This window comes from Aquarana catesbeiana, linkage group LG01 (assembly GCF_042186555.1).
Source record: "Aquarana catesbeiana isolate 2022-GZ linkage group LG01, ASM4218655v1, whole genome shotgun sequence".
NCBI classification, from domain to species: Eukaryota; Metazoa; Chordata; class Amphibia; order Anura; family Ranidae; genus Aquarana; species Aquarana catesbeiana.
In genome coordinates, this window is record NC_133324.1 from 395116316 (window position 1) to 395134590 (window position 18275).

Genomic DNA, 18275 nt, shown 5'->3' on the forward strand with positions numbered 1-18275 from the left:
CTCTCTCAGCACAACCCCCAGCCCACATCCTCCTCCACCCCTCCAAATCCCTCCGCAGCACTAATCCCCCTCCAATTCCCCCTTCCAGCACAAATCTTCTCTCCCTTCCACCACAAAAAAAACCCCACCCCCCTACCAGCCATAATCCTCTCCCCTTCCCTACATAAACACTGTACCACAACCCCCACAAATGTCCCTTCTAGTACGAATCACCTTCCACCCAGCACAATCCACCCCATACCCCCCTTCCAGCACAAATTCTCCACTCCAATTCCCCCTCCACAAATCTTCTTCCCCTTCTAGCACAAATCCCCCATTCCCTCTCCCCCATCCTTCTTTGCAGCATAAATCCCCTTCACTTCCCCCTTCACTTCCCAGTGTCAGTGATCACTGACACGATCACTGACACTGCAGAAGCCCTGCCCCCTCAATGTTAGCACAGTGAATTGGAGACTTGTGACCCTTCTGCCCCCGCTTGTCCCATCCCTGGCAAATCTAGATATGCAAGATAATTAGTTCACAAAAATGACATAAATCAGCGGATCCACTCATGAGGATGTCATCTTCTTGCAGGAAGGGGAGGAGCTACACATAGCGAAGTTCCCACTAGCGGAGTTCCCACTACATATCTGAGCAATTTATACTTTAGTGCTGGGAGAAAGCACTATTTCTTTTGAGTATGCTTAGTTGTTACTTGCTTTTTAATACATTTTGATTAAATGGCCTTATACAATTATGGACTTCTTTTCTGCCTAATTTATCTCAATGTGGATACATGTTTGTCCTGTGATGGGTAGACCAGGATTAAGGACAAGTGTTAGACCCAATTATTTACTTGACTGGTTCTGTTTTAGAATTATTTACCATCTTAAAGATTGTGAACCGTTTTTACTTTTTGTGAACTTTCCTTTGTGTGAAGGGAGACTAATCATCTTATAAATAAGGATTTGCACATACTTGTTTGTGTATGTGCATATTATATGCATTGCTTTTGGCATTGCCAGACTGTTTGCACTATTTTTAGTGACATTTAGGGGGGATTTACTAAAGTTGGAGCGGCCAGAATCTGGTGAAGCAGTACATAGCAACCAGTCAGCTTCTAACTCCAGCTCAATTCAATTCAATCAATTAAGCTTTGATAATAAGGCTGGGTTCACACTAATGCGACATATGCTCTGACTTTGGGAGCACATGTTGCATGAAGTGTACAAATAAACGGTTCACTTTGAGAGCCGTCTTAACTGGTCCGACACAAGTCGGTCTGACTTTGAAAAAGGTTCCTGCACTACTTTGGTTCGACTTTGGTCCATTTTCAGCCCATCCAATATCATTGAAGTCGGATCAAAGTCGGATCCTCGTCCTAACGATTTGACTTGTGTCATCCGACATGGTGATTACAGCAGCAGGAAAAGGAATGTATGTCACTCTGGGATTGTTTTGATTGGTGAAAGGACAGGTCGGACTGTCTCAAAGTCAGAGCAAAATTGTATCCTGTTCATTCAAATCGGATGGAAGTAGGATCGATGTAGGACCAATGTCGCAGGGCAAAGCTGGATCGACACTTGTACAACAGTTGTGTCATATCAGTGTAAACCTGGTCTAAAATCTAGAAGCTAATTGGTTACTATGCACAGCTGCACCAGAATATGCTTGCTCCAGTTTTAGTAAATTCCCCCCCCTCAGTATCATTATAATTGTCATGTGTACATTTGTTATATTGATAGCGTTAAGTGCTGAGTGATCAAAGTTTAGATTGTAAGTTTTTGGTTGTTTTTTAAACAGTCACTGGTTTAGCACTGATAGCACTTTATTTTTAGCAGGGATTTTTATATTTGATCTTTATATTTGTGTGTTAAATTTATTTATAGCACTAAACCCTGTGTCACACAGAGAGAGATCTTGCACTTAGCCTGCAGTAAGAAATCATTAACAATTGCAGTTCCTAATTAATATTGGTACATTGAGTAAAGCTGTGGGCAAGCAAAGAATAAATGCCTCGGCTGCTTTTTAATTCAAGTCCAGTATTTTAAAAAATAGTATGTCAGAGAAAACATAAAACGGTATAAAACGGCAAGTAGTTTTATGAGTACTGAAACAAACACATTTCCAAAGCAATGATGTTATGGATATATTAAGAAAGGAAATATTGATTAGCCATTCACTTATATAGCACATAGTCTGTGTTTCAATTACCACATAGCATTGTTTGAAGTATGTACTGGTATTAATAAGGGAATTGAACAATAGTTTCTCAAGAGAAAATTCATACATCCCTTCATTGCCTCAGTAGATCTAGAATGCCTAGGGCAAAATAAAAGTAAGATTGCAGAAAATGACTCTTGTAAATGTTTCTTGCTAGCACAAAAACAAGTATTTTCTGGTGCAAAACAAGAAAATGGAACAATTTCAGAAGCATATACCTGACCTGCATTTTCAACTCCAGTTTTGTTGAGGAAAAAAGTCCTCTAGGTCAATTACTAGACTTTTGGAAAACTTTATTTTACTTACGTTTGATTTGTAGTTACTGATGCAGGTCCTAAAAGTGGATTTTCTGAAACTGACTGCTATATGGGAGAGTCTGCCTTTACTATAATCACATCCTACTTTGCACTGTTTCTATGCCACCATAGATGAACGTTCTACTTCAAGGGATGTCTCTTTCTTATCTGACCTATACACCGGTCTGAAAAGAGCAGAGAGAAAGCAATGGCTGCAAGTAATATACAGTTGAAGTTTTTGGCAGTAGTTATGGCCAACAGCAGATTTAATATGGAGAGATACAAAATATCTTATGTAGAATATACAGTATCTCACAAAAGTGAGTACACCCCTCACATTTTTGTAAATATTTTATTATATCTTTTCATGTGACAACACTGAAGAAATGACACTTTGCTACAATGTAAAGTGGTGAGTGTACAGCTTGTATAACAGTGTAAAGGTGCTGTCCCCTCAAAATAGCTCAACACACAGCCATTAATTTCTAAACCGCTGGCAACAAAAGTGAGTACACCCCTAAGTGGAAATGTCCAAATTGGGCCCAAAGTGTCAATATTTTGTGTGGCCACCATTATTTTCCAGCACTGCCTTAACCCTCTTGGACATGGAGTTCACCAGAGCTTCCCAGGTTGCCACTGGAGTCCTCTTCCACTCCTCCATGATGACATCATGGAGCTGGTGGATGTTAGAGACCTTGCGCTCCTCCCTCTTCCATTTGAGGATGCCCCACAGATGCTCAATAGGGTTTAGGTCTGGATACATGCTTGGTCAGTCCAACACCTTTACCCTCAGCTTCTTTAGCAAGGCAGTGGTTGTCTTGGAGGTGTATTTGGGGTCATTGTCATGTTGGAATACTGCCCTGCGGCCCAGTCTCCGAAGGGAGGGGGTCATGCTCTGCTTCAGTATGTCACAGTACATGTTGGCATTCATGGTTCCCTCAATGAACTGTAGCTCCACTCATGCAGCTGCAGACCAGGACACTCCCACCACTATGCTTGACTGTAGGCAAGACACACTTGTCTTTGTAGTCCTCACCTGGTTGCCACCACACATGCTTGACACCATCTGAACCAAATAAGTTTTTCTTGGTCTCATCAGACCACAGGACATGGTTCCAGTAACACATGTCCTTAGTCTGCTTGTCTTCAGCAAACTGTTTGCAGGCTTTCTTGTGCATCATCTTTAGAAGATGCTTCCTTCTGGGACGGCAGCCATGCAGACCAATTTGATGCAGTGTGTGGCGTATGGTCTGAGCACTGACAGGCTGACCCCCTACCCCTTCAACCTCTGCAGCAATGCTGGCAGCACTCATACATCTATTTTCCAAAGACAACCTCTGGATATGACGCTGAGCACACGCACTCAACTTCTTTGGTCGAACCATGGCAAGGCCTGTTCTGAGTGGAACCTGTCCTGTTAAAGCGCTGTATGGTCTTGGCCACCGTGCTGCAGCTCAGTTTCAGGGTCTTGCCAGTCTTCTTGTAGCCTAGGCCATCTTTATGTAGGGCAACAATTCTTTTTTCCAGATCCTCAGAGAGTTGTTTGCCATGAGGTGCCATGTTGAGCTTCCAGTGACCAATATGAGAGAGTGAGAGCGACAACACCAAATTTAACACACCTGCTCCCCATTAATACCTGAGACCTTGTAACACTAATGAGTCACATGACACCGGGAGGGAAAATGGCTAATTGGACATTTTCACTTAAGGGTGTACTCACTTTTGGTTGCCAGCGGTTTAGACATTAATGACTGTGTGTTGAGTTATTTTGAGAGGACAGCACATTTACACTGTTATACAAGCTGTACACTCACTACTTTACATTGTAGCAAAGTGTCATTTCTTCAGTGTTGTCACATGAGAAGATATAATAAAACATTTTAAAAAATGTGAGGGGTGTACTCACTTTTGTGATATCATATATATATATATATATATATATATATATATATATATATATATATATATATATATATATATATATATACATATATATGTGTGTATGTATGTATATATATCTATGTATATATCTAGATCTATATATATAGATCTATATATATCTATATATATATAGATATATATAGATATAGATAGATAGATAGATAGATAGATAGATAGATAGATAGATAGATAGATAGATAGATAGATAGATAGATAGATAGATAGATAGATAGATTATTATTATTTTTTTGTAATTTATTATAAAAAAGGAATTCATCACAGGTGTTTATTGTGAAGTATCAAAGTACAAAAAGTTATTGAAAAAACAGGAAACAGAATGGTATGCAGGTAACAAAACGTTGACTATACTTATCTTTTTTTCTTAATGTAGGGAAAGATAAAGGTTACAGGGTGCTGCATTTAAAACCAATCATCATGTGCATTATAGTGGTGTAATGAATCCAGGCCTAAAGAACAAATGATAATAGGTCTGTGGTAGGGACATTATAGTGTCCCTGATTGTACATAATACATCACAACTAGGAAGACTAGTCAATCAATACATTTTATATAATTTTTTTATGAAAAATTATAATTTTAAATAAGTAGGCTGCTTACTGTATAACTTTTCTTTCCAGCTTCTGCACTGTTACTTCACATTAAAATGCTCATGATTTACTTTTTTATTTTAATTTCTTTAGGCCCAGAAATCATGGATCGAAAGAGTATTTCACAAGAGAGAATGCGTGCACATTATACCCAGCACCAAAGACCCCCATAGGTAAGTAATGCTATATAAAAAAAAAGGGAAGATCTGTCACACAAGAGTTTTAGTCTTTTTTTCTACTGAAGGAAAGGCTTCTGATGTCTTCCCTCTGTCCATAATCCCTAAGTCTTGTTTTCACATGCCAGTACTAAAAGCTTAAGACTGACAAGCCTTACAGAGATTCTCCAATAAAATACTTATATTTTACTCCAATATGTATGATATGGGAGACACATCTTCATCTATTTCCAGTAGGATGACACAGCTATATATTCTACATAGAACATATAGGACACCCAAGTGGTTACATTAAATCAGAAATAGAGACTCTCTTCTTTGTCTTCGATGTCTTGAGAGTTAGGCGATCTAATGCCTATGTTGTTTCATTTATTTGAGGTAAATATCTCTTTAATCTTGGCTAATAACTGCCTTCTGTTTTTGGCAAGAAAATTAGTGGCAAGAAAATGGCTTTCACCAGCTCCTCCCACAGTGGATGATTGGATTAAATTGGATGTAAACCCAATGTCATCTGTTCTAAACTACTGCCATAAGGGTTATCTATAAGGATATACATGCCTCCTGCATGTATCTTTACCTGTCAAATGTCTCCCCACTGTCTGTCTGTTATGAGATCCGAAAAACTGCAAATTCTGTGGGTGAGTCTGTTGTCTGGAGCTCGGTGGGTGGAGTCGTGATGTCAGTAGACTCCCCGCCCACCTCTACACTCCCCTTGTCAATATGCATTTTCTCCTGTGTATTTCTAACACTGAACTTCTGCTATGATCTCTAACATCCAGTGAAAAGACAGGAAAGTAACCACATGACTTCAGCATGCCAAATCATGCGGAGGTGTGGAACAGCCAATCCTTGCAGAGCTGCTGAAGAAAGGAGTGGGGGAGGGAATTTAAAAAAATAATGCATGTCTTAGGCTAGTGCACGAGATGTAAATCACCTGTCACTCACAGCAAGGGGGAGGATTTGACAAAGTTTTTCTCAGTTTGTCAAGATTTATCTCGCTGAACAATAAAAGAGGATTGCTCAGAGATGGATTAACTCTTTGTGGCAAGACTGGGCTCAAATGATAGGAAATCTTATACTCTTCATTATGACATTAAAAAAAAAAAATCGTGTTTACATCCACTTTAACCGGTTCCCGACCGGCTCCTGTAGATATACGTCAGCAGAATGGCATGGCTGTGCAAAGTAACGTACTCGTATGTTACTTTGAATTTGCCATCGTGTGCGCGTGCCTGTCGCGATCTCCGTGAGTCGGGTCGCGGGTCCCACGGACTCAATCGCCACGGGGATACCCGCGATCGCCTCACGGAGAGGACGAATGGGGAGATGCCGTTGTAAACAGCATCTCCCCATTCTGCCTAGTGACAGTGTCACTGATCTCTGCTTCCTGTCATCGCGAGCAGAGATCAGTGTAGTGACACACACAGCCCATCCCCCCTACACTTAGAATCACTCCCCTAGGACATACTTAACCCCTCCCTGCCCCCTAGTGGTTAACCCCTTCACTGCCAGTGTCATTTACACAGGAATCAGTGCATTTTTATAGCACTGATTGCTGTATAAATGACAATGGTCCCAAAAATGTGTCAAAAATGTCCGATGTGTCCGCCATAATGTCGCAGTCCTGATAAAAATCGCTGATCGCCACCATTACTAGGAAAAAAAGTTATTATTAAAAATGACATAAAACTATCCCCTATTTTGTAAATGCTATAACTTTTGCGCAAACCAATCAATAAACGCTTATTGCGATTTTTTTTTACCAAAAATATGTAGAAGAATACGTATCAGCCTAAACTGAGGAAAAAATGTTTTTTTTTATATTTTTTGGGGGGATATTTATTATAGCAAAAAGTAAAAAATAATGCGATTTTTTTCAAAATTGCCGCTCTTATTTTGTTTATAGCGCAAAAAATAAAAATTGCAGAGGTGATCAAATACCACCAAAAGAATTCTATTTGTGGGAAAAAAAGAGCGTCAATTTTGTTTCAGAGCCACATCGCAATTGTCAGTTAAAGCGACGCAGTGCCGCATCACAAAAAGTGCTCTGGTCAGGAAGGGGGTAAATCCTTCAGGGGCTGAAGTGGTTAAGGAAGTAAATACTTCTCTCGATTGGGAAAAATTGATGTATCAAAGAAGAGGATGCCCTAATAAGTTTGAAAAAATGTGACTTGCATGGGCAAATGCAACCTCAGGTTGTCCCATAGGAATTTATCCAAGATAGGCTACTATGGTAATAGTTTATATATTTATATTTTGAGCAACTCTGTAGTGAGTTATATTTATATATAAGGCTTATGTTATAGCGTAAGAGTACTACCTGCTGAACAAGCTGAGATTGGTGTTTGTTTTATAGTCATATGACTATTATATGACTTACTTACTTACTATTAATTATAATACTTACAGGCTTTTGTATTATTGTGTAAGAAAAGGTTCATCAATAAAAATTATTAATCTCGAAGACAGTCAACACACATGTAGTTTCTAGGTAAGCAAATTACCAATACAGTTGATTTTCAATCGTCATCAGGGAGCTGCAAAGCTGAGCTTGGAAGTATCAGAGTGATATTTCTGATTAACAAGGTGTGTGTATTACAATAATGGCTGACTAAAAAGACAAATCCTTCGGCAGGTAAAACAGTATATGCATTACATCCATAGATAGTGTTTGCAAACTACTACAGAAACCCACGCAAGTGACTAGTCTCAGATGATACACAGATATGAAAAAAATCCTATTACATCACTTGTACCTGTTTATCTACAGCCCTCTATCCCTTAAGAGCCCCTTAAATCACACAATTTACACAGAATTGCTGAGCTCCAGAAGGCAGGGGTGGGGATCTGAAGCCTCACACTGAACAGCACAGAGCAGGGAGCTGAGTGTTATCTGAGAGTGGGGTGGAGGGAATGGACACCCCCCCCCCCCCCCACTACACAATCTAATAGGTAAACATGTACAGCTGAGGCAATCAATTACCTTCTGTGTGATGGAGGGGGGTGCTGTTGTTTCCCGGGATTTTATGTGGCATAACCTATCAAACTCATGCAGATAGCAGAGGGAGGAAATAACAGATAAGAACTACTCTAGGTGCTTTGGACTGAGGGAAAAAAACACTATAGAAGGATATGCTTTGTTTGTTTTTTATTTCTGAGGTTTACAACCATTTTAAATGCATTTACTATGATCATCAACACATGCTCAAATATTCTGTATTAAAATAAACAAAGTAATATTAAAAAAAAAGTGCTGTAATTTTAGCAAGCGAATTAATTTTGCTACATTTGACTGGCAATTCTGATATAATGAACTATTCTGATTCAGTAGGAGATCCAATTATTACAAATGAAATGGAGTTTTGTCAAGTTGACATCTGTGCTATGTATTCCACAAGCATGAACTTTTGTTAAACATTTAGTCTATTTTTGCAGCTAATATGTAACATGTTTTTTGGCTGGTCGGCTGAATTTATCAAAAGGCAGGTGTAAAAAAAAAAAACAATAGGAACTTCATCACGAAGGTATTTTTTTTCTAAGTGAGAAATTCCCGGATTGTAGCCCTCCAAATGTGCCTTACTTATAACAACTGAAATGCTGATAGGTAACTAGATGTGCCAACTTGACAGGCAAGAGCATATTCAGTAAAAGGTTTGAGGTTATGATAGACAGGACTTGGGCAAATTCATAATGCAGGCATAATTCAAGGAGATGGCAGATGATGAAGCTTCATCTAAAAGACAAGCCAGACGTGTAAAAATATAGAATGTAAAAAATAAAGAGCAAGATACCAACCCTCCATAAGGACCAGGACCCAAGCACTGTATCAATGCTGTTCCACTGCTCTAGGCATTTTTTTTTTGCTGCCAATGATGTCACAGACATGATTTTCCTGTGCTGCAGTATACAAATACAGATACAGATACTTGATGTCTGAGGCCCCTTTTACACCAGTGGACCGATCGGGTCTGCCTGTCAGTTTTTCAGGCGGACCAGATCGGACCACCCATTGTTCTCTATGGGGCGGCAGATGTCAGCGGACATGCATCCGCTGTCACCCGCCAGCATCCGATTGAATCCTGCCTGCTAGAAACAGACAGATGGGGATACGATTGTCATCTGTCCAGCGGATTGGACCAAATGACAATCGGATGCAAATGGACATGCAGTCTGTTTCCATCTGACCGCCCCATAGAAAGCATCAGGCTGTGTCCATGCCTGCTTTGCATAGTGGAGGGGACATGGACCTGTTATCCATCTGCGCAGGCGGATCCGCTTGGACAGATTCCACCCCATGTGAAAGGGGCCCAAGGCTTCATGTACACTAGCCTACATTTACCGCTGCTGTGGGACACAGAACGCAAAACACAGCCAGCGGTCAAAGCGTTCCTATCCTGAATGCATAATTTCCGTTAAAGCTCACCTAAACGCAGCAGCTCCTAAACTCGGCTAAAAGCCTATGTGTACATGGACACACAGGCTTTTATGGAGCTAAGTTTAGGAGCTTTGGCCAAAAATGCCAAAAGCCTAAACAAGTTTGGGGCCATTGCTGTCTTCCTTCTCAAAATGCTAGTTGTCTTGCTCCAAACATTTAGGCCTCATGCACACAGGATGTTTTTACAGCTGCTCCTATAGGTGTCTGATGTTTTTTTTTTCCTACTTCTAAACGCCCCTCCATGTTAGCCTATGTGTCCATGCACAAATAGGCTTTTAGTAGCGTTTAGTGGTAGGAGCTTTTAGAGACTTTTGGAGGCAGGAAGAACAACCGACTGCCAGTGCGTCCAGGAGCAGCAGAGTTTAGGCAGAAAAAATGCTTGACACTACTAAATGCTGTTAAACATGCCTAAAAGCTAGTGCTTGAGTATTAATTAAGAATTGAGAATAAATTATTTATTCTGGCCAATGAAATGAATTAAGGCACAATCGCTTGACGCCGGTAAAAGCTCCTAAAAGCTTGTAAAAGCTTTAGACCGGGGGTCCCAGACTGGCGACCATCCAGCTGTTGCAGAGCTACAAGTCCCATCATTTCTCTGCCTGTGGAAGTCATGCTTGTAACTGTCAGCCTTGCAATGCCTCATGGGACTTGTGCTTCCGCAACAGCTAGAGGGCTGCCAGTTTGAGACGCCTGCTTTAGACACTTTTAGGCCTCATACACACAGGATGTTTAAAAAACGCCAGCGCTGCTGCCAGGAAAAAGCAGCGTTAAAAACGCATTTTTGAATAGGATTTATGGGTATTTTTTCATGTTTTTGGCTTTTCTTTAGGAAAAACACTCACTATAATGTAAAAACGTGTTTAGCAGCATTTAGCCACGTTTAGCAGCATTTTTGGGCGTTTTTCTTTTTTACAGCTCAACAGCCTCTGCTCCTGGATGCACAGTCAGCTGATTATTCCATTTATTCACTAAGCTCTGGGGAAAATTTCCTTGCAAAGTTAAGTCTATTTGCATTTAGTAAACCAACCCCACAGAATCAGCATGACAAATAGTTAACAAAAAGATATTAGGGATGACAGAATTCATATTTCTTTAGTACATGTTTTCTTTAAATATGACATCTTATTGACAATTTAGCATGTAAGCAAAGTAAATTAATTTTGGAACTCCATCTCTCATAGTTCCTGATGAAAACCAATGTGTTTTGTTGATGGCTGACTTTTTGTGGCATTCCAGAACCAAAAAATGATCCTAGGAGTCCAGCTTCAGATTCTGTCGATCAATAAACTAAGCATAGCAACTGTCCAACTCTGGCTGAATCCTCTTTGCAATCTTGTAGAGAATCTAGAAAGAAACATGTGTCCCAACACTGCAGAAGTAGTCCAAGTGAGACCATTGCAGGGAGCTGTAGGTCCTGAATATTAGAAGACCAACTTGTGAGTTAAAGTGCATCAAAAGCATTTTTAATATAGTAGGGAGGAGACAGAGAATGTATTAAATGTTCATTGCTATATCCATGTCCCTACTCTGGAAATTCATCCTCCCTTTTTGTCCTGTAATCAATGTCACCAATTTAGAAAGTGACAGGAGATCCAAAATTTTACTGTTGTTATTGGAAAATGAGGTGAGTGAGGATCTTCCAATAGAGACACCTGCGGTCCACCAAATTTCCAATTGGCTTTGGCTAAATAACAATACAAATCTAAAATCCAATAAGCTGTTATCAAAACTGCAGCATGAATGAGAACATCTGTGTTGTCATGAATCTGCATTATCTTAATACAAAGTATTTGGAAAAGGGCAAAAATGAAGTTTAATCCAAGTACAAACAAACAAAACATTGAATCTGATATCTTGCCTACTACTCTGCATAGTGTGAATGCATTACACAGCACTGACAGTGTCCTGGGAAACATGATCATCTTTTTTTCATTCTGCAGAATGCTGTGCTGTCATTGTAAAACACTAAGTGTATTGTTTTATTCGTACTGTAGGTGTTGTTGTGGGCGGCTCATAGGCCAGCATGTTGGGCTGACTCCAAGCATATCAATCATCCAAAATGAAAAGAATGAAGGCAGACTGGGGCGTAATGATGTTCAGTCAGAGAAGTGGTCAATCGGAAAACATACACAGCTGAGCCCCACTGACGCCTTTGGCACCATTGAATTCCAAGGAGGGGGGCACTCCAATAAGGCTATGGTACATTTGCATTATTTGTTCTTGAATTTCTCTGCATAGTGACAATCTTCCTGCACAAATTCACCTTATCCTGTTGTACATTATGATTAACACTATGCATATTTAATATTCATAAGATGTTTAGAACTACAGCGATTAAGAAATTAAGTAATATTGTCTTCACAAAAGCTGCACATCCAGAAGCATAACAATCAACCACTGGCACCTCTACTATAACCAAATCTAGGAAGGTGAATGTATGTGGATTTGACCAAATTATAATAATAATATATAACTCCAGATATCTTCAAAATAGATCATTGATAGGCAAAAGGGTCATATTGAACCAGTGGTGGCCCCTCCATTGGGGGCGCAGGGGCGCCACCCCCCTAATCCATGCACCCGGCCCATAATCTACATGCAAGGAGCCAGACGCATGGATTTGAATAGGGGTTTTTTAAGCACATGATTAGAGCCTGAGGCTCTAATTGGCTTCAAAAAAGGGCGGGCTCGGGCCGCAGAGCACTGCGCCCTGAGCCCACCCAGTTGTGTGACAATAGCGAATTAATTTTCTCTATTGCCTTCCTGATTCTCCTCTCGGCCAATCAGGAAGCGGCTCCTGAGACCCTATTCGCCAGGAAGTCTTAAGACTCCCAGCTAATCGGGTCTCAGGAAGACCCACTTACTATTCAGCCGGGAGAAGAAGCAACGTCCCCCGGCACTTCCCTGGAGCAAGGCATCGGTCTCTTAAGAAAAGACCACTGATCACCGCCATTCGTCTCTCGCCGGTGGGGGGGCAGGTTTGTTTGCCGCCCCTCCAAAATATTTAGCACCAACCGCCACTGTAATGAACATATTCTTCTCAAATTTAGACTATGTATAAAGCTTTGGTAATCCCTATAGGGTGGACTTACAGACTCATTAGCTATATATTCTTATTTTGTTACATACAGCGTCCACCCCACGGGGATTAATATCAAAAGATAAACTAGTCCAAGAAGACGTAAAATGGAAACATTTAAACATTATGAAACAGACAAGTCTTAGTTCTTTGCTCATACGCCTTGATTACCAAAAAACAAAATTCGATAAGGTTTATATGCTACAATTCATTTACTAAAGGAGCAGAGGCAATTCACTTAGTAAGGTTAAGGTGAATATTCTCTTTGCAAAGTGAAAGGTGGAAAATAAGATAAATCATGTGCATGTTTTTATTTCTTTTGCACAGGGTGATCACAGGTCCACCATATTTGCCAACATTGATTTTGCAATTTGAACATACACTTTGTCAAGTAAAAATCCTTTAGCAAATGAGTCCCACTACGCACAGTCATGTCTACCATGGCTGGCAAATCTTTATAAATTATGGCCAGAGCATTTAATGCATGTATATACAACCATGCATTACATTAAGCAGCTTTCAACAGAAATAAATAATTCTGCCCAAATTCTGGCTTCAAGCAATAAACTTGATAAATGTTTTACATGAGGCAGGATTTTAGGCATCATAGTTCAACTTACACTGCTTAGGCACATATGTATACAGCCCACTTCAGCTATAGTGACCTTAATACTCATCGTTACAGCTGTTACCTAAACAAATACTAATGTGCAGTATGTGCCTATTTACAGATTTACAACTCAATGGCATTTTTCAGTTGTCATGGGAATGTCCAATCTGATTTTTATCCCTATATGTAAGGATAAGAAGGAATTTAACCCTCCTTCAGCTTCTGGGTATATATGTTTATATCCTAATATTAAATACTATCTGTGAAATTAACATTCTTGTAGCCTGAGCTAATTACATCTTGAGAATATTATATTATTTTAGAAGATTTCCTACCAATGTATAAATTTAATCCAATGTTATATTGACATATATTATTTACAAACAATGCTTGAGACAAAAGATTTAATACAGAGCTGGGTTATGTGGTAACACATTTCCATACCCTTTTTTACCCATTTTCTGAAAATGCATGTAATATATTTATGTAATTATTCATACTACTTCTTCATTTGTTTCTGCCTGTCTACAGTATGTGCGTGTTTCGTTTGACACCAAGCCTGACCTGCTGCTGCATCTCATGACGAAAGAGTGGCAGCTAGAACTGCCAAAGCTCCTCATATCTGTTCACGGAGGCCTCCAAAACTTTGAGCTCCAGCCAAAACTGAAACAGGTCTTTGGGAAAGGCCTAATCAAAGCTGCCATGACAACAGGAGCTTGGATATTCACTGGTGGAGTCAACACTGGTAAAAAAAAATAAAAAATAAAATAAAAACTCACTATATGGTATACTCCTCCCTTAACCTCCTAAAGTCCAAGAGAAAATGCCCCCCCCCCCAAGAAAAAAACATTCCTGTACCAGGCTATATATCTACTATTATGGCAAGGTCACTATATTAAAAATGTGCATGGTCTTGCAACTGCAGGAGTGTGCCGGAACATGAGTGCCTAACCATAAGCACTGCCCTTCTGATTGCCTGTATTTTCCTCTTTCTTTCTCTCTATGATCTCATGATCACTGGAAGTCAAACATGTTGACTTTAATCTTCTGATCACCTTTGATAAACCAGTGTTGCCTAAACACTATTTTGTCATAAAATATATATCATTGTCTGTTGGGCTTAAGAAGCTGAGAGAGAGAGACCAACCACTGAACCGTGCCTGAGCACTTTGTAACTGATGGTTAAACAATTTATAAAGACAGAGAAAAAAAGGAAAATTACGCCAGGGGTTGATTTACTAAAACTAGAGAGTGCAAAATCTGGCGTAGCTCTGCTTTAGAAATCAATGAGCTTCGAGATTTTTTTTTTTTTTTGTAAAGCTTAGTTGAACAAGCTGAAGTTAGAAGATGATTGGTATCCATACACAGCTGCACCAGATTTTGCACTCTCCAGTTTTAGTAAATCAACCCCATTGCATTTTAACCTGAATTATACCAGTAACAATGGCACAAACTGATGCCAGTCTTGAAGGAATTAGGCACAATGCACATTTTCAATATCATAGATGGCTGTCATGAAAATCAAAATTATTTGTCATATATCTATCAATTGTTGAAGCTCAACTCCAGGTACACAGCAATGTAAAAAAATACTTTATTTGGTAAAATATAAGTAATCTGGGACACCCAAACAAACCCAGCAGAATGCTTATGTATCCCTGCTAAAGCCTTAGTCGTAGCACAGCAGTGTACACCTTTAAAACACATATGTGCATTGTTGTTTTACCACACTGCACAGCCAGACAAATCATAATGCCACTAATTCCTGGTTTAGATTTAAAGCTCTATATTACCTGCAATATGCTCTTTGGACAAAAAAACAGCACTGTGATGACACTGATCTGTTGTTGAGCAGTAGGCTGGAAGCAGAGAGGTGACACAGGAAGATGCAAAGCTGAATCAAAAAGTAGTGGTGTCCATCCTTGCTTTTCAGTGTAACAAAATTACTTGAATCACAGGACTGGATAAACAGATTTACCATTTCTTTGACAGGATTCCTTATATGTATTCAACTGTACGTTTATCCTGGAGCTCTACTTTAAATTATGGCATAAAATAATAAAAATCAAACATAATAAAAGCACACATGTCCTGCATTATCGGTATCAGATTTAGTAATATGTATATTAATTGTTTAAAATAATATAACTGCACGCTGTGGCAAGTAAGCAAAAGGTGAAAGGTGAAAGTGAAAGGACATTTTAATTACAGTGGCATATCCCACTTTTACCCTCAGACATGTTTTATGGAGTTGAGTTGAATACATAATTTCATTACTATTTTTTGTTTAGGTATTAGCACTAACAGTATTGCACATCTGGATAGTTTCTATTTAGAAAAATGCTTGGCCTGCGTTATCTGCGCTTATCAAACTAAAGTATAAATGATGGTCAAAGTACACATCTCATGGGAGCTGCCATTACAAAAATCTGAGTGAGTTGAAGCTAAATCATAAGCACGACAAACAGGAAACTAGCAATCTCACAAGGATAGATCATCAATGGCAAGCAATATAATTCTCTAATGGCATGTTTATTTTAAAAGTGTTTCTAAAGTCAGTTTTGGATAGAATGTGAAAGTGTTACAACTCTTCAGGTTTTTATTGGTCACTGAAACAGAAAGGGATGGGAAATCTAAAATTTTTGAATTGTCGCAAAAGCAGAAATAAATGGAAAATCATCCAATGGGGATATCTGCTCTGATATTTACTATTTAAGAGGTAATTTCCACTTACCTTATAAATATTTTCTTCCACTTCTTGTTGTGTTTTTGGGAAGAAGGGAAGAAAATCTCCTCAATGGGATGTGTAGTCTTCAATACTCTATTTAAACAAAATATAAAAAAAAAGAAAAAACAACACTTTAGCTTTTTGTGTATTTTAAAATAGAAAATAGTGTTATTTTCAGGTCAGTCCTAGACAGAACTGTTTAAAAGAATGTTTAAACAGTAATTTTAAATTTAAAAAAGTATACAAGGTAGTAATTTTATTGACGATAGACAACAAACAGCTTGCATTATATTTTCAAAGCAGTGTAATAAATTGTATAAGAGATATGGCATTAGATAAAAGTTCAGAATGTTCCAGTTATGTTACTTACAATATATTATGTGATTTAACATGAATACAATTTTATAGGTGTCATTCGTCATGTTGGTGATGCTTTAAAAGATCATGCATCAAAATCTAGAGGAAAGATCTGCACAATTGGTATTGCCCCTTGGGGAATAGTAGAAAATCAAGAGGACCTTATTGGCAAAGACGTAAGTTATCTTTTTGCTATGATGTTCTTATAATTACACATCATAATCTGCAATTAGTTTCCCGATGCTGTACTTATACACATGTTAATGTAAAACCAATTGCTGGAGTCTACCAATTAAAATAATTCATCATCACAAATCAGTGCTTAAATCACATGTACATTACAAAGAATATGCCAGCTTTTCAATTATTTGATTACAAACCTACCATATTATTGCCAAAAGAAGTATAAGTTACTGAAGGAATGCTGAAGAATTTCTTACAATAGAGAGTGTAGGGAGAGCAAGAGTGCCACATCACAGGTTTAGGAGCTCAAAAGCATTTATTTATCATAGAAGGCATTGATCCCAGAGTGGGGCTGGTCAGCATTTGAAGCCCAGATGAAGGGGGAACATTGTTAACCGCCCAAATGCATTGACTTTTAGCATTAGATATGATTGAACTTTAAACTGTGGTTTGGTGCCCTTGTTTTTTTCCTATATACTTATCTGTGTTCATGTAAGGTGCCTTTGAGGGACCTTTGTTTTTTAGCCCCACCCAACAATAGTCATTGTAGTCTTCAGTATACACTTATCCACACAATAAGGAAAACCAACTCTGGATCAAGCATCGCCAACTCCTATTAGGTTATACGTTATAATAACCTGCAGTACATGATTTATAATATTTGTCTTGATCACAATGTACACCTCTTTCCACTGGCTGTACACATGGGATGGGCTTTAACACTGAGCATCTACATACGGTATATGTGTCCATAGGCACAGCTTTCCTGTGCTGAGAGCATGATCACTGCACTCACAGCACAGTAACTAACATGTCATGGGTAGCTATTGATGCATACTTGTGATCGGGATCTTCTAATCATATGACCGCTGTGACAGCCAATCAGAGCAGTTACAATATCTGAAAGCCAGCCTCTGTCTCCAAGCATTTTAAGGCCTCTTAAAGGGTCAAGGGGCAGTGGCAGCAAGGGGTTAAAGCAAACCTATGGATTTTGCTAATTCTTGGAACCTTAAAGCTCACCATAGATCCTACAATCTGTATGATATACTTCATATCTGTCAACAACTATGTAATTAATGGCCCTATCTTAATAATCACAGTCTGAATGCATTTATTTGACAGGTTTCACACTGCAGTTTTTTTTATAAAGATCAAATAGATGTTGTACATTTAGATTGTAACAAGTGTTCAGTTTTAGAGCAGACATTTCCACGTGTGGATGTGCAGAACCCCCAAGACACCAGAGACCTCTATTTTACAATCTGAGATGAAAACTTGCACTGCCTGCACCTTTATAATAGGCAGGAGGATTAACACATTGCATTTAAAGGGACATTACAGAAGTACAGAGGTTGGAGGAGATAGCCAGAGTATGAGCATGCTAGATCAATTTGTATTTCTTTTCTGTTTATGTTCAGCTTGTTGAAATAATCACACAAACATTTTCTTTATTATTATTTCTGATATTTTTCCAATAAATTATGTGAAGAATTACTTCCATTATCCAAGCATGTAAAAAGAAATTGCCTGTTTACTTATTTCATCTGCAAATGATTGGATAATTGAAGCAAATATTCACACATTTATTGTGTGAAAATTCTCAATTCCTTTAATAAATCAGCCTATTTATGTTAATAGATGGATGCAATGTGTTTTCAGG

The 18275-nt window shown here is 38.8% G+C and overlaps 1 protein-coding gene across 2 annotated transcripts in view; it reads left to right on the forward strand.

Annotated features, from left to right (window-relative positions):
- Positions 1 to 18275, forward strand: part of TRPM3 (transient receptor potential cation channel subfamily M member 3) — a 579111-nt gene that overhangs the window by 284656 nt on the left and 276180 nt on the right. For both annotated transcript variants that reach the window (XM_073634544.1, XM_073634551.1), the window contains exons 2-5: positions 5141 to 5220; positions 11653 to 11857; positions 13879 to 14092; positions 16484 to 16608. In XM_073634544.1, the coding sequence (XP_073490645.1) occupies positions 5141 to 5220; positions 11653 to 11857; positions 13879 to 14092; positions 16484 to 16608 (624 nt within the window). The remainder of the gene's footprint in view (positions 1 to 5140; positions 5221 to 11652; positions 11858 to 13878; positions 14093 to 16483; positions 16609 to 18275) is intronic.